The 18,446-nt window shown below is 44.2% G+C and overlaps 1 protein-coding gene across 5 annotated transcripts in view; it reads left to right on the top strand.

Annotated features, from left to right (window-relative positions):
• Sik3 (SIK family kinase 3) overlaps window positions 1-18,446 on the top strand; it is a 260,278-nt gene that overhangs the window by 220,640 nt on the left and 21,192 nt on the right. For 3 of the 5 annotated variants that reach the window (XM_008850934.3, XM_008850939.3, XM_008850935.3), the window contains exons 7-15: window positions 4,126-4,244; window positions 4,769-4,879; window positions 5,129-5,272; window positions 5,827-5,904; window positions 6,022-6,131; window positions 7,898-8,051; window positions 8,313-8,468; window positions 12,637-12,707; window positions 14,790-14,933. In XM_008850934.3, coding sequence (XP_008849156.1) covers window positions 4,126-4,244; window positions 4,769-4,879; window positions 5,129-5,272; window positions 5,827-5,904; window positions 6,022-6,131; window positions 7,898-8,051; window positions 8,313-8,468; window positions 12,637-12,707; window positions 14,790-14,933 — 1,087 coding nt within the window. The remainder of the gene's footprint in view (window positions 1-4,125; window positions 4,245-4,768; window positions 4,880-5,128; window positions 5,273-5,826; window positions 5,905-6,021; window positions 6,132-7,897; window positions 8,052-8,312; window positions 8,469-12,636; window positions 12,708-14,789; window positions 14,934-18,446) is intronic. The other 2 variants (XM_017802667.2, XM_008850941.3) reach the window with 1 other exon arrangement.

The raw sequence follows: 18,446 nt of genomic DNA on the forward strand, positions 1-18,446 counted from the left end.
CATACTCCCCTACCCTTTAATTTTATCCCCCCCCCCCCCAGCCAAATACTTTCAGCCTTTTTGAGAAAGTTCTCATCAAAGACATGGAAGATGTTGACATCTCAGAGAAAGTCACAGGCAGCCTTCATTTCCATCTTAGGGTCATCCAAGTCTCTGTTAGCTTGCCAGGATGCAGTGTGCATCCTCTAGTTAGCATTCCTTGAGCAGATTGGGTTTCACAGGCCCACAGCGATTTTACTGCAGAGACCACTTGGCATCTTGTGCAGAGCAGATGAAAGCAGCCTGGGAAGTGAGGCGGCTCCTCTGGCACACGCAGCAGAGCAGCATATTCCTGCATGGCCCACAGTGCCTCCACCTCATTCAGCATCAAAGGCTATATGTACCTTTTGGGAGATGACAAGTGATGAGGCCACTCTTGACATGAGAGTACTTGGTAGTGTCTGGAAAAATGGATCGCATATACCTTTACTCTGAGGACCCAGTTTCTTCCTGCTCATTTGTCAGTTGTCATTTCAGGCTTACTTTCTTCATTTCCAGGCTCTTCCCATATTCTGGGTAGGATAATGTATTCAGATCTCATCTAAATTTAATTTCATGAGCTGTATGACACCACAAAAGTAAGAATTGATGATGAGTTCTGCCTTGTTCCACCCCGTGTGCAACAGATGAGACGTGCTAGGCTCTGATCCTCTGCCAGCCTGATGTCCTGTAGTGCAGAGATCAGCACTCTTGACCTTGTGCTATTGACAGGAGTTTCTCATCTGGGTCTGTAGACATCTAGGGAATGTTCCTTGGGTTCCTTGAATAGACAAAAATTATGTGCAAGCTTGTACACATAATTTCTTATGAATTTTTTTCTGGAGAATTTTCAGGATCTCTTAGGCCAAATAATAGTTCAGGATGACTGACCAGATATTTTCAAAATCCTGAAATTGAGTTAAATACATCTTTTAATTGGATTTACTATGAGGGGTGTCTTTGTTTTGCTTTGTTTTTGTTGTTTAAGGAAATTGCCTAGAAAAATCTCTGTTTTAAAACAAGCCTATACCTGATCATCATTTGGCCTTGGCCATTTTATATCATACACTAAATTATGTGTGGAAAGACCAAAGGAAAACAGAAGACTGCCATCTAGAGGCAGAACAACAACTTGACAACTTTCAAAGCAGACCCTGCCTGGCTTCCCTACACTGATGTCTTTAGCTTTAAGCAACTTTGTGAATTAAGAACATGATTTTTCCGCTGGGCGTGGTGGCACACCCCTTTAGTCCTAGCATTTGGGAGGCAGAGGCAGGGTTATCTCTGTGAGTTCGAGGCCAGCCTGGTGTATATAGTGAGTTCCAGGCCAGCTGGAGTTACAGGAAAACCCTGTCTCAAAAAGACAAAAAAAAAAAAAAAAAAAAAAAAAAAAAAAAAAAGGTTTTTATCTAGTAGCTTTATTGTATTTGAAAATCAGAATACTGTCCTAATTTTGCTTTCTCTATTGCTGTGATAAAACACTGACCAAAAGCAACTCAGAGGAGGAAATGTACTTGGTTTACATTTCTAGGTTACAGTCCTTCATTGAGGGAAGCCAGGGAAGGAACTCAAGGCAGGAACCTGGAGGCACAAACCGATGCAGAGACCATGGAGGAGCACTGCTCACTGGCTTGCTTCCCTTAGCTTACTGAGCTACTTTTCTTCCACAGCCCAGGACCACCTGGGATGGCAATTGAGGAGTTGCCTCACAGACGTGGCCACAAACTATGTAGAAATTCCTTGGTTGAGAATCCCCTCTTCCAGGTAACTCTGATTTGTGTCAAGTTGACAGAAACTAACAGCACAGATACATTAAAAGAGGAGTTCATTTAAATTATTCTTCATATTCCTTCATGACAGTGGCATAAAATAGTATTTACCAAATGCTATAGAAATCACAGAGTTGAATTTCCCTGGAAAAAATAGATCAAATCAAATTCTTATCTATCTGAAGATGTACAAAAGGGTGGTTAAGAGCTTAGCTTTGGAGTGTCTGAGTACATTAGCTCTTCAAAATCTTGTTTCTACACTTATAATGTGGCTACTAATAGTACCTAACTTAGAGTTGTTGTAAAGATTAAATGATGTAGAAAGCATTTCCACAAATACAATCTTGCTTGACAAAGGTAAATATTTCATAACTGTTTATTCATTTATTCAGTGGATATTTGGTTCCCATTAGATATAATAACCATTCTTGGTACTGGGGATGTGAAATTGGATGTGGCAGTAGGAAAGGAATGTGTCTTACATTGTGTTGAGGAATTAGACAATAAAGGGAATATAAACAACGTGATTCCATAAAGAAACCGTTCGTGTAAAGAAAATTCATGCGACATAATGGAGAATGACTGGAAGCCTGCTGTAGTGTGAGTGGTCAGGGAAGAACTTTCTGAGGAAGTGACATTGAAGTTCGTATCTGAATGACAAGGCGTCTGCCCTGAGAAGACCTGAGGGGTGTCCTTTTCAGCTAAAGGAAGGAGCTCAAAGGCCAGAATGTAGAGAAAGCTGTGTTTGTGGGAAAATCAGGTAGGGCCTTGCAGGTTCATCATGACTTTGGATTTTTATTCTGAGGATCATGGGAAGAAACTGCAAAGTTTTATATAAGGTAGTGATAGGTCCAGACAACTTCAGAAAAAAAGTTCCTTTTGCTTCCCTATGTAGATTAGACAGTAATGGAGCAAACATGGAAGCAGAAAGACCAGTTAGGAAACTTTGGTAGTTTAAGCAAACAATGATGACTTGGATGAAGATGTACTAGTGGTTCAAGTATGTGCCCCCAGCTCTGTAGGACTGAGGCACAATAACACTATGTTTTAAGGGTCCAGGTGAGGGGCTGGGAAGATGGCTCAGTGGGCAAAGTATTTTCTGTGTAAGCATGAAGACCCCAGTTCAGATTCCTAGCACCCACATAAAAGTTGGTGTGGTGGTACACTTCTGTGACCCCAGCCCTGAAAGTGGGGGTAGAGACAGGGGAATCCCAAAGGTTCCCTGGACAGCCATAGCCAAAACAGTAAGCTTCAAGTTCAGTGAGAGACCCTGTCTCAAAACATAATGTAGAGAACCAATTCAGGAAGACATCCCAACGTTACCCTCTGACCCACACATGTGCCCACATGGGCAAACATACCACACGTGCGCACAAGCACCAAGTGGACAATCAGGCTGTTGGTTTGAATCTCACTTGAGAACCATGTGACTGTGGACTCTGGCTAATTTCAGCCATTTCTAAAATGGGAAGGATGAGGGCACATTCCTCTTCGGATCGCTGTAGGGTTAACAGAGATAATAATAATTGTAAAGTGCTCTGAAGGACTAGTAATTCTCCTGCCTTATCATCATCGCCCACCACTTTCCTCACAACTGCTTTCCCACGTGGTCATCCGGGCCTCCAGTTTGCAGATGAGAAAACTTAAAGAGGGTGGTTTTAAAATCAGAATATAGGTTTCTGAATCTGAGCCCTTTGTTCTTTATGCAGTATAACCTGGAGTTTGAGTTCCCAGAGAGAAATAGCTGTTGATTGACTCTCTGTAAGCTCTGCTTTATGTTCCTGCCATGTTTAATTCATACTGAGAAAATTCCAGATAAGGCCAACAGCATCCCAGCATGTGACAGAGGTGGCCTGTGCCTCTACCTCTCTCCCTGTGTACCCTATGCCACCAGAAGTTCCAGGCTTACTGACTTCAACAGACGTGTTGCATACCTAAGCCCAAACCATTAATGTGCTCGTGATCTTATGTATAGGAGGATAGAGCTGACCAATTTGAGAACATTGTAAGATCGTGGATCTCTTAGAGAACAGTTTCTCCTTCATTTACTGCATAATATAAGTAAGTAGAATCCTTGCATTAGCCTTATACTCTTCTCCTCATACTTAATGGAGACATTAACCAGACTGTCCCATTTGGATTTCTTTTTGTCCATCTCTCTCTGTTTTGCTCAGCTCCTTCTGGAGTAAGCAATGAAATAGGTGAAGGTCAAGGCAGAAGAGAGATGCCATTAAAAGCCAGGAGCCCGAGATGCTCCCTGATACTCTTGCTTGTAGCTCTTTCACTTGGCTGGTGCCTCCCCTCACAAAGACTGAGGCAAGCTGTTTGTCTGTTGCAGAATGTGAACACTTGATCCGCCACATGCTGGTGTTAGATCCGAATAAGCGCCTCTCAATGGAGCAGATCTGCAGGCACAAGTGGATGAAACTAGGGGACGCCGATCCCAACTTTGACAGGGTAAGCTGCGCCCCTCACCTCAGGAACCTTCTCTGAAGTTGCAGTCTCTTTTGTGTGTGATGTAATCTGCCTAGAGCCTTAAAAGATGGACACTAAGAGACAAAAACTGTAATACCAAAGCATCATGTGAATTCAGCTGGGAGGACTGTAAAACTCAGCTGGACTGTTGGAAAGTGTTGATATTGGTTCCTTACATTTGTCCCCATATTACAGTTTGTTTTTGGCTTTTGAGGTGATATACCCTAGATTCTGCAGCTCACTGCCATGGGGACATCTCTTTGGTCTTGGTGTGCTCAGTTCCATGGCTTCTGCAGCATCCCTCTGTTTACCATTGTAATCATTCCAGGTAACCCAGAGAGCTCAGGAACAGGAATCTTGACTGCTCACAGCTGATCAGCAGAACCGACTGAGTTCTAAAGAATTGTCAGTGAGGGGGCATGGAATAGCTTGGCCATCATGGATCGCGTATGCCATATTGGTGTGGTTAATTGGGACTTAACAGCTTGCCTCTTTTCATGTTATAGTTAATAGCTGAATGTCAGCAACTGAAGGAAGAAAGACAGACGGATCCCCTCAATGATGATGTCCTCTTGGCCATGGAAGACATGGGACTGGACAAAGAGCGGACACTACAGGTACCTGGGAAGAGCAGGGAACAAGTGAAATGCAGTAGCCCTTCCTCTCTCCTGCCTTTTCTGTGTCTTCTCCTCCCTAAGCACTTGTGTCTTTTTGCTTTCCTCTTCCTCCTTTTTTTCTGCCCCTCCTGGGCCTGGGAAGGAAGGAAAGAAGCTGCTTTGGTCTTTTCTTGGCATTATTAAAAGGGTTTGGTCATTGACGTACCATCTCATCAGGGTTTTTTACTTTTTCCCCTTCTCTCTTGGTAGTCACTAAGATCAGATGCCTATGATCACTATAGTGCAATCTACAGTCTGCTGTGTGATCGACATAAGAGACATAAAACCCTGCGTCTCGGAGCACTTCCTACCATACCCCGAGCCATGCCATTTCAAGCACCAGTCAATATCCAGGTGGGCAATGTCTCCAGTGACCTAGCTGAGGATAAGTAACAGTAGGGGTAAGGGTTAGTTGCTGTTCACCAGCCTTGACTCGAAAGATTCTTGTTTTTCACTCATCTGTCATCTCTTCCTCAGTCAGAAGACAAGATCTGAACCTTTCTTTGACTGAGAGGACAGATGGCAGCAATAGTTTTCTTTCTCTTTATTTTTCCAAAAAGAAATAGCAAATCATTGTGAGATGCTATCGTCTCTAAAGAATGTTTCCTTACCGTGTCTTCTGAGTGCAGGAGAGTTAGACTTTAGCATTCAAGACTACTTTGAAGCAGGGTGTGGTGACCCATGTGTATAATCCTAGCCCTTGGGAATCTGAGGCAAAAAGATGATGAGTTCAAGTTCAGCCTGGGCTACATAGCAAAACCAAATGTGTGTGTGTGTGTGTGTGTGTGTGTGTGTGTGTGTGTGAGAGAGAGAGAGAGAAAGAAATATAAACTAAGACTATTTTGAGAAACTATCATTATTTTCCTCTAGTATCTGAAGTCTGTTTATCCGTATGTCCTACTTTCCAGGCTGAGCAGGCAGGCACGGCTATGAACATCAGCGTCCCTCAGGTGCAGCTGATCAACCCAGAGAACCAAATTGTAGAGGCAAGTAGCCACCTGTGGTAGCTGTCAACTGAAGCCTCTCTTTCCCATACCACACTTCTTCCCTCTTGTTTCTAGTTACTTCTTATTTATGATCAGTTGTGTTTCCCTCCACCTCAGCCTGATGGGGCAGTGAACTTGGACAGTGATGAGGGTGAAGAGCCTTCTCCTGAAGCCTTGGTTCGCTATTTGTCGATGAGGAGGCACACAGTGGGGGTGGCTGACCCACGGTAAGTGCCTGGGTACCAGCCCTGTTCAGTACTGAGGCAAAGAATTTTCACCTGGCTTTGAGTACCTCATGGTGTTCTTCCTACTGCACGATCTCCCCCAGGTCAGACCTAAATGAGTGTCCAGGACACCATTTTCAGCACATCACGAACCCTGGAAAATCACAACTGATTCAACTTAATAATTACAGTCTGCCTAGAGCCAAGGGCTCTGAGCAGTCATCCTACCAGCTAATCCATAACGTGTGTGAGGGGTATGCTAGCGTCTTTGCCCATAGTGATAGGACTCCTTAAAATTCAGCTGAGTCTGACAGCTTTTAAAAATGCTGCCTGACATATGTTCTATTGCAAGACTCATATTGAAAGGGATGACATGGGCTATGGTATAATTTATATATGTGGACAATTGAAAATGAGGTGAACAACAGCTGGGAATACAGCTCAGCAGTAGAGACAATTGCCTGGCACAGACAAGGTCCTGGGTTTGGTCCCCTGCTCTGACCCCCAAAAGTAAGCAAGAATCTTAAAACATACAAGTTTTCCAAAGTGTTCCCCAAAGGCTGCCTGTCACAATGTTCCCTGAGGCCCTCACACTGGGGAGATGGACTGAGGGCAACTCTGGACCTTTCTGCTCCATAGTTGAAGGCTACAGCGTGAACGATAGCCCACCTTATTGCTGAATGTTTTCCTTGCTGAGCAGAGAACAGAAGGTTGTGGCAAGAGTTCTCCTAGAGTTCAACTCAGGGCAAAGCTGGTTTTCTTATAAATATCTCTTTCCTCTGAGTGGATTTCCAAAAACGATTCCCATGCCTGCTGATTTGCTTGTTATGTTCCTTGTTCTCAGCCTACGATCAAATAGGCAATAGGGGGAACATTCTGGTTCCACAGGATGTGTCACTGCAAAAGGGTGGAGTCCTAAGTCATGGTTAGTGGAAAGATTGCTTATTTAAAGTCTGCTGGGCATGGCAGCCCTGAACATCCAGTACTTATCTGTCCTGTCAGTGCTGATGGGGGTAATTGCATTCTTTCCCTGCTGAATCAGTTGCTACTTAAGGCAGTCATTGTCTTAGTGGATGGCCTGTTCTCTCTAGAAACTTGCTGTTCACCTCAAGGTCTGGAAAACCTGAACTGGAGTTGTGCCAGTATTTCTCTTGGCTCTGAGCTATTGGTTTTACCTGAGTGAGTGAAGAATAACAATCCCCAGGAACATGGAATAAAATGGCAGCAGGGTATTCCACACATTAGACTTCTGCTTTGCTCTGGGATCTTACAGAGAAATAGAAATTTAGAAGAAGAATTAAAATGGGACTGCAAAGATGGCTCAGTCGGTAAAGTGTTTGCCCTGCAAATATAAAGACCTGAGTTCTGGATCCCCAGAAGCCATGTAAAAGCCAGGCATGGCAGCATGTGTTATACCTTAGCTCTGTGGGGGTGGAGATAGGCAGATCCCCAGAACTCACTGGCTGGTGAGCCTAGCCAATCAGTGAACTCCAGGGTCAGTGAGAGACCTTATCTCACAAATATGGTGGAGAGTGATAGAGGAAGACACCCCACCTTTGGCCTCCATACTCATGCATGCACATGTGCTCTCAGACACTTGCATACATGTGAACTGGTGGGCACATGCATACATATACACATATGCACACACACAAAAAGAGAAAAGTAAAAAAAATAAAATTCCTGTATGGAGGAGAACGGTGACATTGGTTTGTGGATTTAAGCACTCCTGAGTAGCTACATGTCTCTGTCTTCCTGTTTCTTATCAGCACGGAAGTCATGGAAGATCTGCAGAAGCTCCTACCCGGCTTTCCTGGAGTCAACCCACAGGCTCCCTTCCTGCAGGTGACCCCTAACATGAACTTCATGCACAACCTGCTTCCTATGCAGAATCTGCAGCCAACTGGGCAGCTTGAGTACAAGGTACCTGGCTGTGGGAAAGGGCCTGTCCACAGGAAACAAACTCAAGCTTCCTTTGAGAGGCTTTGAAAGAACCATCCCTGGGGTTGGAGTGTTTCCTTAGAGAGAAGGATTTCCCTTTTGTACAGCAGCTCTGGTGACAGGGAAGATTTCTTGAGTTCGTATTACCATCAAAGAATCCCTTAATCGTAGTAAATGAGGGTACTGCTGTTTGCTCCCTTATTTTACCCTGTCTCACCAGTGCATCCTGCCCACTCTCGGCAGGAGCAGTCTCTGTTACAGCCACCCACACTACAGCTGCTGAATGGAATGGGCCCCCTTGGCCGGAGGGCATCAGATGGAGGAGCCAACATCCAACTGCATGCCCAGCAGCTGCTGAAGCGCCCACGGGGACCCTCCCCACTTGTCACCATGACACCAGTAAGTAACAATACATAGGCCAATTGACTTTCTCGGAGACTTTTGATAAGGAGGCGTGGGCCTAGGGCTGGCAACTAACTGAAATACCTGAATTTCCTCTTCCTCATAACGTGGGATGCTTGGTGTGTTCCCACTGTGTGTTTTCACTGACTTCCTTACTTACTTATTCTATTCTGCCTCTCCACAGTGGGCCACATTAAGCTACTGTGGTAAGTCCAAGTACACCCAGCAGCTTCCGGACAGGCGGCGGGGCTGGCCCTGTACCTTCTCAGAGAACGTTCCCGACAGAAGGCACTTGAAGCAGACAGTGCTCTCTGGAATGCATCACTTCTTCAATTTTGTTTTACTTATTATTTGTGTGTGTGTGTGTGTGTGTGTGTGTGTGTGTGTGTGTGGTCTGTCTCTCTGTCTGCCTTCCTGCCTCAGTATTTTCCTTACGTTCCCGACAGAAGGCACTTGAAGCAGACAGTGCTCTCTGGAATGCATCACTTCTTCAATTTTGTTTTACTTATTATTTGTGTGTGTGTGTGTGTGTGTGTGTGTGTGTGTGTGTGTGTGTGTGTATGTGTATATACATGTGTGCCACAGTGCATATGTGGAAGTCAGGACAACTTTCAGAAATTGGTTCTCTCCTTTCACCTTTCCCTGGGTTCCAGGGATTGAATTCAAGTTTGCAGGCTTCTGTGGCAACTGCTAAGCCATCTCACTGGCCCATGGAATTAATTGCCTTTTAGACTGCTTTCCAAAACGACAGTTGCACTAACCCTTTCATCAGTGCTCCCTGGCATTTTGGTACAACTTTGGTCACTTGATTATTTGACTCTAACTTCAGTTTATATCTCTCAGCTGCATCATTTTTATATGACGGTGACATTCAAGCTTTTTAAAAAAAATACATTGGCATCTGTCTATTTCTGGTGATTTTTCTGACCTGAGTCTTGCTTTCATTCATTCTCATAGCTCCATAAGATTGAGTACTAACTATATCCATAGCCCTTACAAAATGTTTTAGGGCAGTACTTCTCAAACTATGAGTAGTTGAGAACCTTTGTTCCCTTAATTCATCATGAGTTATTATTTTTATAAAATAGAGTAAAGGTGAATTATTAAAAAGTGACAAGTTTTTTGTTCTTGTTCATTGTTTTTGACAGGGTCTCCCTAGTCACATCCCACTTAGAAGTCATGATGTCAGTCAGGGTGGCCTTGATCTTGAAGAGATCCACCTGCCTCTGCCTTCCAAGGGCTGGGATTAAAGGCGTGCACCACCATGCTGGGCACTGAAAAGTGAAAATTTAAAAACACAAAATAAAAGGCTAAATTTTATATTCAACTGAAAAATTACTCCATTAAGTTGTCATAAAAGTGTCTAGAACTGGGGCTGGAGAGGTGGCTCAGTGGTTAAGAGCATGACTGCTCTTGCAGAGGACTTGGGTTCCATTCCCAGCACCTACATGGTAGCTAAGAACCGCCCTTAACTCCAGTTCCAGGGGAATCTGAAGCCCTCTTCTGACCTCCGAGGCATTGCACAATATGGGTGCACTCACATACATGTAGGCAATATACTCATACACATAAAATAAAAAAAAATAAAATAGTAAAAAAAAAAAGTGTCCAGAACTTAGCTGGGTGTAGTGGTGCTGCATGCCTTTGATCCCAGCACTAGGGAGGCGAATCTCCATGAGATCAAGGCCAGCCTGGTCTATCTAGAGAGTTCCAAGCCAGCCAGGGCTACAGGGAGACCTTGTCTCAAAAAGACCAAAAAAAAAAAAAAAAGTGTCTGGAAGCTTACTCTTCATTTCTGTACTTAACCTTATCATGGATCAAGTACCGTGTGGCCCAGCCAAATACAGAATTCTTCATCAAAATTGTTGGCATAGTGAGTTAGTGAATTTATGATCTTGAAGCACAAGGCCAACCTACAGGAAGCATTTAAATAGGAAAAGACCATGTAAAGCTATGCAATCCAGTACTTGGGAGGTGGAGGCAGGAGGGTTGCAGCAAGTTTGAGGCCAGCCTGGTTTACATAGTGACAGCCAGGGCTACACGACTGACACTGCCTCAAAAAAAAAGGCATGTGTGATTAAGTGCCAAACTGAATAGCACAGGCTGTGCAGTAGCGGAGGTGTTCAGGTATGAGCAGAGTCAATAGAAAGGATTGGATCATCCTCATGGGAAGTGGGGTGACTTGCTCTGTCCACTGGAACTGTTGCTACTAAGGTCACTAACAAGCTCTTGTTGATAAATGCAGTGGGCATTTGTAATCTTTATCTTTTTGGATGTCCCAACTCTATTAGTCATTAGTCATTGATGACCTTTTTCTCTCTTTTTTTTTCTTTTGCTTCTGTAGCACCATACTCTGTTTTCTTCCTGCCTTTCAGTTTCTTTTTCAGACTTTTCTGCTTGGTCCTTGAAGTTGACATGACAAAACCTGGTTTTAGCCAAGGCGCTTTTCCCATGTCCCGTTTTCTTTCCAGATGAGCCTATCCACTCCCATAGTTGCAACTACCATCAGCTCTTCTACCCAAAATGCCCTTCCCAAGTTCTACACATCTGTATGTGTGATTACTCAGATTTTAATTCAACAGGTTCCAAAACTTTATCACGACTGTGAAGCCTGTCCCTCTCCTGCAGTGACAGTGAATAGCACTGTCATGGTCCTGGTAGATTACACAAGCCAGGAACGTGGATTTTTGTCTTATTCAATTTTCCTTGTTCCCTCTATCAGATCAGTTATTTAATGCCTGTGAATTAAATCGCTTCTATCTCTATTGCCCTTAACTCAGGCCACAGTCATCCATCACTAGATTAATCTAATGGCTTCCCACCTGGTACCTGTTTGGTTGCTTCCAGTCTTTTCTCCTGATTTCTACCACCAGCCCCTTTCACCCTACAACTAAAGAGAGCTGACTCTTTATAGTTCCCAAATACACATCTTGTAACACTGCACCCTTGCTTAAAATCCTTTAGTGATTTACCACAGCCCATCTCAAAATAGGCTAACTTCTGTGGTGATGAGGGTCAGTGTCCTTCCCCTGCTTCAGCTCTAGACACTTCTTGCCTGTTTGCTGCACCCTTGTAGAACTATAGTAAAGCATATGAAAATTAAATATTCCAGAAAAGTTTTGTTTTTTGTTTTGTAATTATCATTAAGTTTTTTTTTAAAAAGATTTATTTTTATTTTTAGGCTTGTTATGTGTATGTCTATGTGTCTCTGTGGTTGTGTGTGGGCTTGTATACATGAGGTGCTGGTGCCTGCAGAGGCCAGAGGTGCCTAATCTCTTGGTGCTGGAGTTATAGGTTGTTATGAGCCACCTGACATGGGTTCTGGGAACCGAAATCAGGTCCTCTGTAGCTGTAGTGCGCGAGGCATGGTGCTTATGTGTACCACCAGGCCAAGAGTGAGTATCTTTTAGAATGGACAGCATTCCTGTCCTGGGGCAGGGAGAGCAGTCCCAGTGATGGCATATGCATTGCTTCTCATCTCATGTCTGGGTCTCAGTACGTAATTAGCATTTTACAGCACTGAATTACAACGACAAAGTTGTTAGGTGAAATGTACTTTCAAAAATCACCATGCTTTCCTGGAGTTCAGATACCCAAACTCTGGAACTGACGTAAATATGAAACCACAGGCATTTGCTCAGGTGCTCTAGGTAGGCAGCTTCTTACGTATTTCCAGGTCCTTGGGTGCTACGGGCCTTCCTGTCCTCTCAGCCTGTGACCCTTCTCCTCTTGGCCTGGCTGCTAGCTCCTGTGCATCTTCAGGTCCCAGGTCATGTGTTGCTGCCTCCAGAATGCCTCCTCAATTCCCAGGGATGCTGTAGAGGACTCGAAAGGGCTTAGCCATGCTCTTGCCATTGTCCGTTCACTGGTCTCCATCAAACAAGGGCAAAGACTATCTATATATCCACATTTTCTCTTACAGCATAGTAGGCATCCAAACATTTGATGAGCAAATGAATAAATATGAGTAGAGGAAGAAATCCAAATTAGTATCACCTGAGGAAGGCAAAAGTGGAAAAATAAGTGTGTGAAAGTTCTGTATAACCTAGGGGTCCTAGAAAAGTTTGGTAAATAAGAAAAGTAACAACAGTCTTGGCCTGGGCCCAGTTACTACAGTTCAAGAATAAGCTGCTACCTTGAGCCTTTCCTTCCTGTTTCCTTGCAGGCAGTGACAGCAGTTACCCCTGTGGACGAGGAGAGCTCGGATGGGGAGCCAGATCAGGAAGCTGTGCAGAGGTAATGTGGCATCTGGCAGTGCTTGCAGAACGTCCTTGGGCAGGCTCCCCCTGCAACCAGCGAAAGGTCACCTCTGCCCAAGGAGGTGGTACAATGCAGCTTCAACATTTGTGTGGTCTCTTTGCTCAAGCCAGATGGCATGTTCCTCCCCACATGGAAGTAACAGAAGACTATCCAGAAAAATTCATTTCTATAAGCACCATTGGAAGCCCCTTAAGTGACAGCAATAACCATAAGAACTTTTCCTCTCCTCCCTCCTTCCTTCCTTGCCCCCTGCCTTCACATCGCAACTCTGGTAGTTTTCACAAGGCACAAAGCCTGCTCCTACCTGCCAAGAACTGTTTACTGAAAAGGAATTGGAGATTTGAGATGACAGTGATCCTAGCTAGTCTGGCCATGGACCTCTGGCATGGACTCCTCCTTCCCAGGAGAATGAATGAATTCCTCTTGTACTGTTTGCTGTGTGTTTCTTCCACTCCCTTGTACCAACAAAGAGATATTGAAAAAAAAAAAAAGAATATGGGATATGGGCCAGGGACAGATGTAAATACCCATTGTTTGCAGAACCTTGTTCACAGAGAACAACAGTGACCACCAGGCATGCTGTACTGTTTGTTGACTCAGTTCCAGTAGCCCTGGTCTGCAGCTCCATGCATGCCCCCTTGTGAAGTTGTCTTTTTTATTTTCTGGGGAGGGAGTTTCACTAGAATCCAGCATGTATTTTCCCGGAAATACAGGTGTTCTTCAAAATTTTATGTTTTCCCTTGAGGGAAGTTGAAATAAAATGGTTTCATGGGCTCTTGGGGAAACTTTGGGTGTCTTTATCAAATGGACATTAACCACTGCTGGCTTACTCTTGCAAGTTTGCATACTACTAATTTGTCTAGTAACAACTTTTAGCTTAAATGTGCAAGGTAGTTAGGAATGAAACAAGACAGCATTTTAGGAACCTTATGGTTCTTGCCCAGGACTGTCCACCTATACTCAGGAAAAAGAATCCCATTCTCTGTGGAAGGAAAACCATAGTGAACACAGGTGTTGTTAGGTGGGCCAGTGCCCTCCACAATAGAAGGAAAGGTTGGTGACTTTTCCTTAATCTTGATGCTTTTGCTTCTGTGGTTTGCCGATAACAGGGTAGATGAGGTTGTAAATGAGCCTTACTGGTATCATGAAGAAATGAGAAATTAGTAACTTTACTGGCTTTCTTCTTTGAAAGGATACAGTCGTATTTTATCCTCTTTGTCTTAGCCTTTACTTCCTCCAGCCCCACCTTCTTCTTCATACCAATATTTAAAGGATAGACTGTCCATGGAAAGGATCATGCTTCTCTTATCTGTGCCCAAGAGAAGCAGCAGTGGTGGGATCAGGCAAAGGGACTGGACATCTTACAGTGTCGACTGAGTGTAGGTCTGGAAGATCTTCAGAGTGAAGGGCATCGACTTGTGGTTGGCTCTTCTGTCTTCTTGCCATGCCCTTTTTCCTCCTAAAATCAGTTCTCATATTCTGTATCCTTTATAGAAGCTGCTCTTCTGAGGACAGCATCCGCTTTTCTTCTCTGATGATTATATTTTGGTCATTGTACATGAGCGAAGAGCTCACTTGTCCTCAAATGGAAGTCTGTTTTCTTTGGCATGGAGTAAGGACAGCATAAAACCTGGGGCATCTGACACCAAGAAGTGTACATAAACTCCTTTTGAATACCCCCTTGTCACTCTAGAAATAGGCCTTAGGTTCATTTCCTTTGACTTATACTTTGGAAATTTTGAAATTAACTTGTAGAAAATAACTTCTGCTAAATGGAATGAAGAAAATTGATCTTCTTGTCTTTATGAACTAGGTCTGCTTTTCTTCTCTCATGGTTACTCTCAGGCTTAAAACTCAGCCACTTTGATGGTAAGCTGACCTTTCTTGGCCAGTTAGGCATGTTTTACTTCCATCCTGCCAAGAACCTGCTTGCCATGGAGCCCTTCTGCAGCTCCAGCACTGTTTCACCAACTGCTCTCAGTTAACCTCTCTTGCTTCTTATGGAGGAATGTTCCTGTCTGTCTTTTTTACTGTGAAATGTCCTCCTGCCTGTTGCAGGTACTTGGCAAATAGGTCCAAAAGACATACACTGGCCTTGACCAACCCTACAGCTGAGATCCCACCGGACCTACAACGGCAGCTAGGACAGCAGCCTTTCCGTTCCCGGGTCTGGCCTCCTCACCTGGTACCTGATCAGCATCGGTGAGTAGCCACATGGCAGTATGAGCCCCTGGAGGCTCATCGGACTAGCACCCTTCCAACTAGTCTTCTGGTCATGGTGACTAGCTTTAATTAGAAGCCACCTGCCATTCTGAACTCACATCTTCTCAGGCCTTGGCACTAAGCAGTGCACAGGGCAAAGGTTTTCTCCTGGGCTCCAGAGCAATCCGAGATCTTACATCCCATGACCTTGCAAACCTGAGTGAACTAGCTGTTCACTCAGAGACTAATCAAACTTGAGATCATCAAGGAAGTGAAGCTCTCAGAGGGCCAATGGAAGTGAGGATTTGTAGCAGCATCAGTAGACTTGACCTTTAATAATTCATCACCTTCTAAAGATTGGGCACTTGATATCATGATACCCCTAAACAACAGGTTGGCTATGGAGGAAGATACATCCCTAGTGAACAGTAGAAAAGGAATACTGCATCTCTTGAGTGGTGTGCTTGAGAAGCCATTCTTTCACTATTCTGACAGCAAGATCTTTCGCTAGGCCTCTGTTACATTTATAATTCATCCTCTTGAAGAAGGAAGAATAAGCGTAACCATCCTGACTAGGGAAACAGAAGCGCATCGACATTAGCAACAGAAATGAAATGATTGTCTTGTGTGAATCCCTTGATGACTGCCAGTCTTGGCCCTGTCTGTTCTGAAGCTGTCTCCCAGCTTATGGGCCATACTTTGAGAGTCGCCACTCATTGCTTGAACTTAATTCAGTTCAGTCTGGGGTGAGCATGTGGAAAGCAGTCTTACTTGGAAAGGTTGAAAAGCAGTTGGATTCTGAGGAAATTAGTTTTGTATGTGTGTCAGGAAAGCTTGCAGTACAGTGTACAAGCTTGGTACAATACAGTGGTTTCATTGTGCTGCTCATTCACTGGGTGACAGGTAATCAGCAGAGACAGGTGAACTCTGAGTTCTGGGACATAATTAGTGCCACGTTGGAACTCTGGAAGAAGGAAGATAAGCATTTATAAATGACCATGAATAACTTAGCAAAAAAAAAAAAAATGGCCTGTTGGGGGTAGCAAGAATGAAGATTCTCAATAAAATTCTGATGCACAGAGTCTTTTTCAAATGAACCCCCCCCCCGCCCCAGACCTACATTGTTAGTGTACCTCAGAGATCTCTTTGGGGATTGGTGGGCAGTTGCCTTCTCCCCCATCCCTGCATACATTTTCTACATCTCCTAAGTTTAGATTTTACACTTGTACCTAACAGGTGCTTTTTCCTCCTAGTCTCCCTTTTTCTAGTCTGACATGAGATTTTTCAGCCCTCATCAGGGCCTGCTATTTACTGTCTGTGTTGAATTCTCCATGACCCTCAGGAGCTACTCTTTTAGGAAAACACGATGATCAGGTCATTTCCTGCCAGCCTTCCTCACAGACCCTGTGATCTATTGACATTTGTCCTTAAAGGAAGATTGCTTGAGCCTGCAAATCCGTCTGCAATAACCACTCTGCCTGCAGTCCATGTCAAGGCTTTGCCTGCTAGAACTCAACTGTCTATTCCCCATGTGAACATTTGTGGTAGTGCTTCGTGGGTTTCTGTGTCCAAAGCAGTTTGAGTTGGAAGCAAATGAATGCTTGAGTGGCAGATGATGTACTGTGGGGCATTTGTGTAAATTCAGCATGTCTTGGTGGGTTGCTGCAAACACACGAGATGGAAGTTAGTCTTCAGGGGGAAAGAGAAACTTTCCAAGGCCATAAAACATGAAACGGATGGTCTGGCTGTGGTGTTGAATTCCTCTCACATTATGGAAAAAGATTTAAAGAACAGAATATATATCTATTCTTTCCTGTTATAATAGGTGAGGTCTGCCATGGAGACAGAAGAGGGGTGATCAACATTTTCACCCCTGGAAGTGTGTGACTTAAGATATTTTACTTTTAAAGTGTAACTAAAAAGTAATTACCACAAAACTGATTCTATCCAATTGGGGAACCAAGTCTCTGTTTGAAGAGTATAGTGCAAATACCAGCCTGTGTGAGGCTGTCTTGAGTTTGAACATGATTGCTACTGAAAACAGTCAGGCAGCTGTCCATGCCTCTAATGGGGGTGACTCACTGGAGCAAACTGCTGTGTAGACTGAACGGGGCCAGTCTCTTCACAGCCTGAGTTTCTGGAAAGTCATGCCACACCTGGACCTGGGATGCTAATGGTCTAATGGGAGAGAAAGACTGAAGAACACAGCTCTTCGGATAACAGAATCTTGTCCATTGTCTGAAAATAATACTTGTACTATTATAATGCAAAGAGTCTGAAGTAGAGACAGAGAAGTTTTGAGGACATACTCCTGAAAGCAGCCTTTGTGATACTGTTCTAGATTGTGACCCTCCTCCTGTATACCCCCCAAAATAATTTGTCTTTTATGTTGCTGAAACAAATAGATGTTCATGTTCATTTCATTAGCTCACTACTGCTTGAAGCCTTGGTAAAGTCTGAAACAGAAGTTGTCATTGGTAAAGAAAGAATGAGGGCTTTCACCTGTCATCAGAACTCTCTTGACATCACTGCCTAGTCATTGTTTCTGCTCAGTCTTTCCCTGTCTGCATTGTATTTGAACTTGCTTGTTCACCTGCTTCCTTAGCTTTGGTTCTGCTCCAGTCCAAATTGAGTAACTGGCAAGGTGACCTGTCATCTCACTCAGCCCAGTGTAATGTCATCTCTGCCCTGGACATGCAACCCTGACCCTTCCCATCAGCTATGGCAGTGCTGCCTTGGCTGTCTTCTATCTGCTTACCTCAGCTCATAAACATCTCTTTCTGATTAGGCAACAAGTATAGGTGTTAGCTTCTAGCCCTGGTGCTGTCTTAGCATTCCTTACCAATCAATAGCTGTTCTTTCTCCCTGTAAGATACTGGCTGTGTTCTGATTGAGCAGTGGGGTCTTTGAAGTTGATGCACGTGACACCTCTGTCAGTAGGAGGTTGGGCAGGTGCTGCTGCGCTGAGAAGGTAGTGCTCGCAGTGGGAGGCCTCGTGTGTATTCACAAGGTACGTGCAGGACCTTGAGGCCCACATTCCTGAGGAATGTGCTGTCTCCTTCCCGGGATCAGAAGTCCCCGTTTTCCCTCCCCTTTCTAGACCAGAACTATGAGTTCCAGGCCAGACCTTTGACCATAAAGCTAACTGTGATCTCATTCTGGTCACACAGAGCTTACCACTGGTGGAGGAAAACTGGGTCACATGGTGTATTTTAGATTTCTGAAAACACCAGATAGAGACATGATTTTCAAAACCAGAGCTTGCACAAAAATAAGCCAAGAAAAAAAAAGTAATAAATAAGTATTAAAAAAAACAGAGCTCTGATACAGCCAGCCCTGGCCGTACTGAGGAATTTCTCTCTGATCTAGTATAAGAACTGGACGTAGCCGGGTGTGGTGGCGCACACCTGTAGTCCCAGCACTTGGGAGGCAGAGGCAGGTGGATCTCTGTGAGTTCGAGGCCAGCCTGGTCTACATAGTGAGTTCCAGGACAGCTGGGGCTACAGGGAGACC

This window comes from Nannospalax galili, unplaced genomic scaffold (assembly GCF_000622305.1).
Source record: "Nannospalax galili isolate Female #2095 unplaced genomic scaffold, S.galili_v1.0 scaffold265, whole genome shotgun sequence".
Taxonomy (NCBI): domain Eukaryota; kingdom Metazoa; phylum Chordata; class Mammalia; order Rodentia; family Spalacidae; genus Nannospalax; species Nannospalax galili.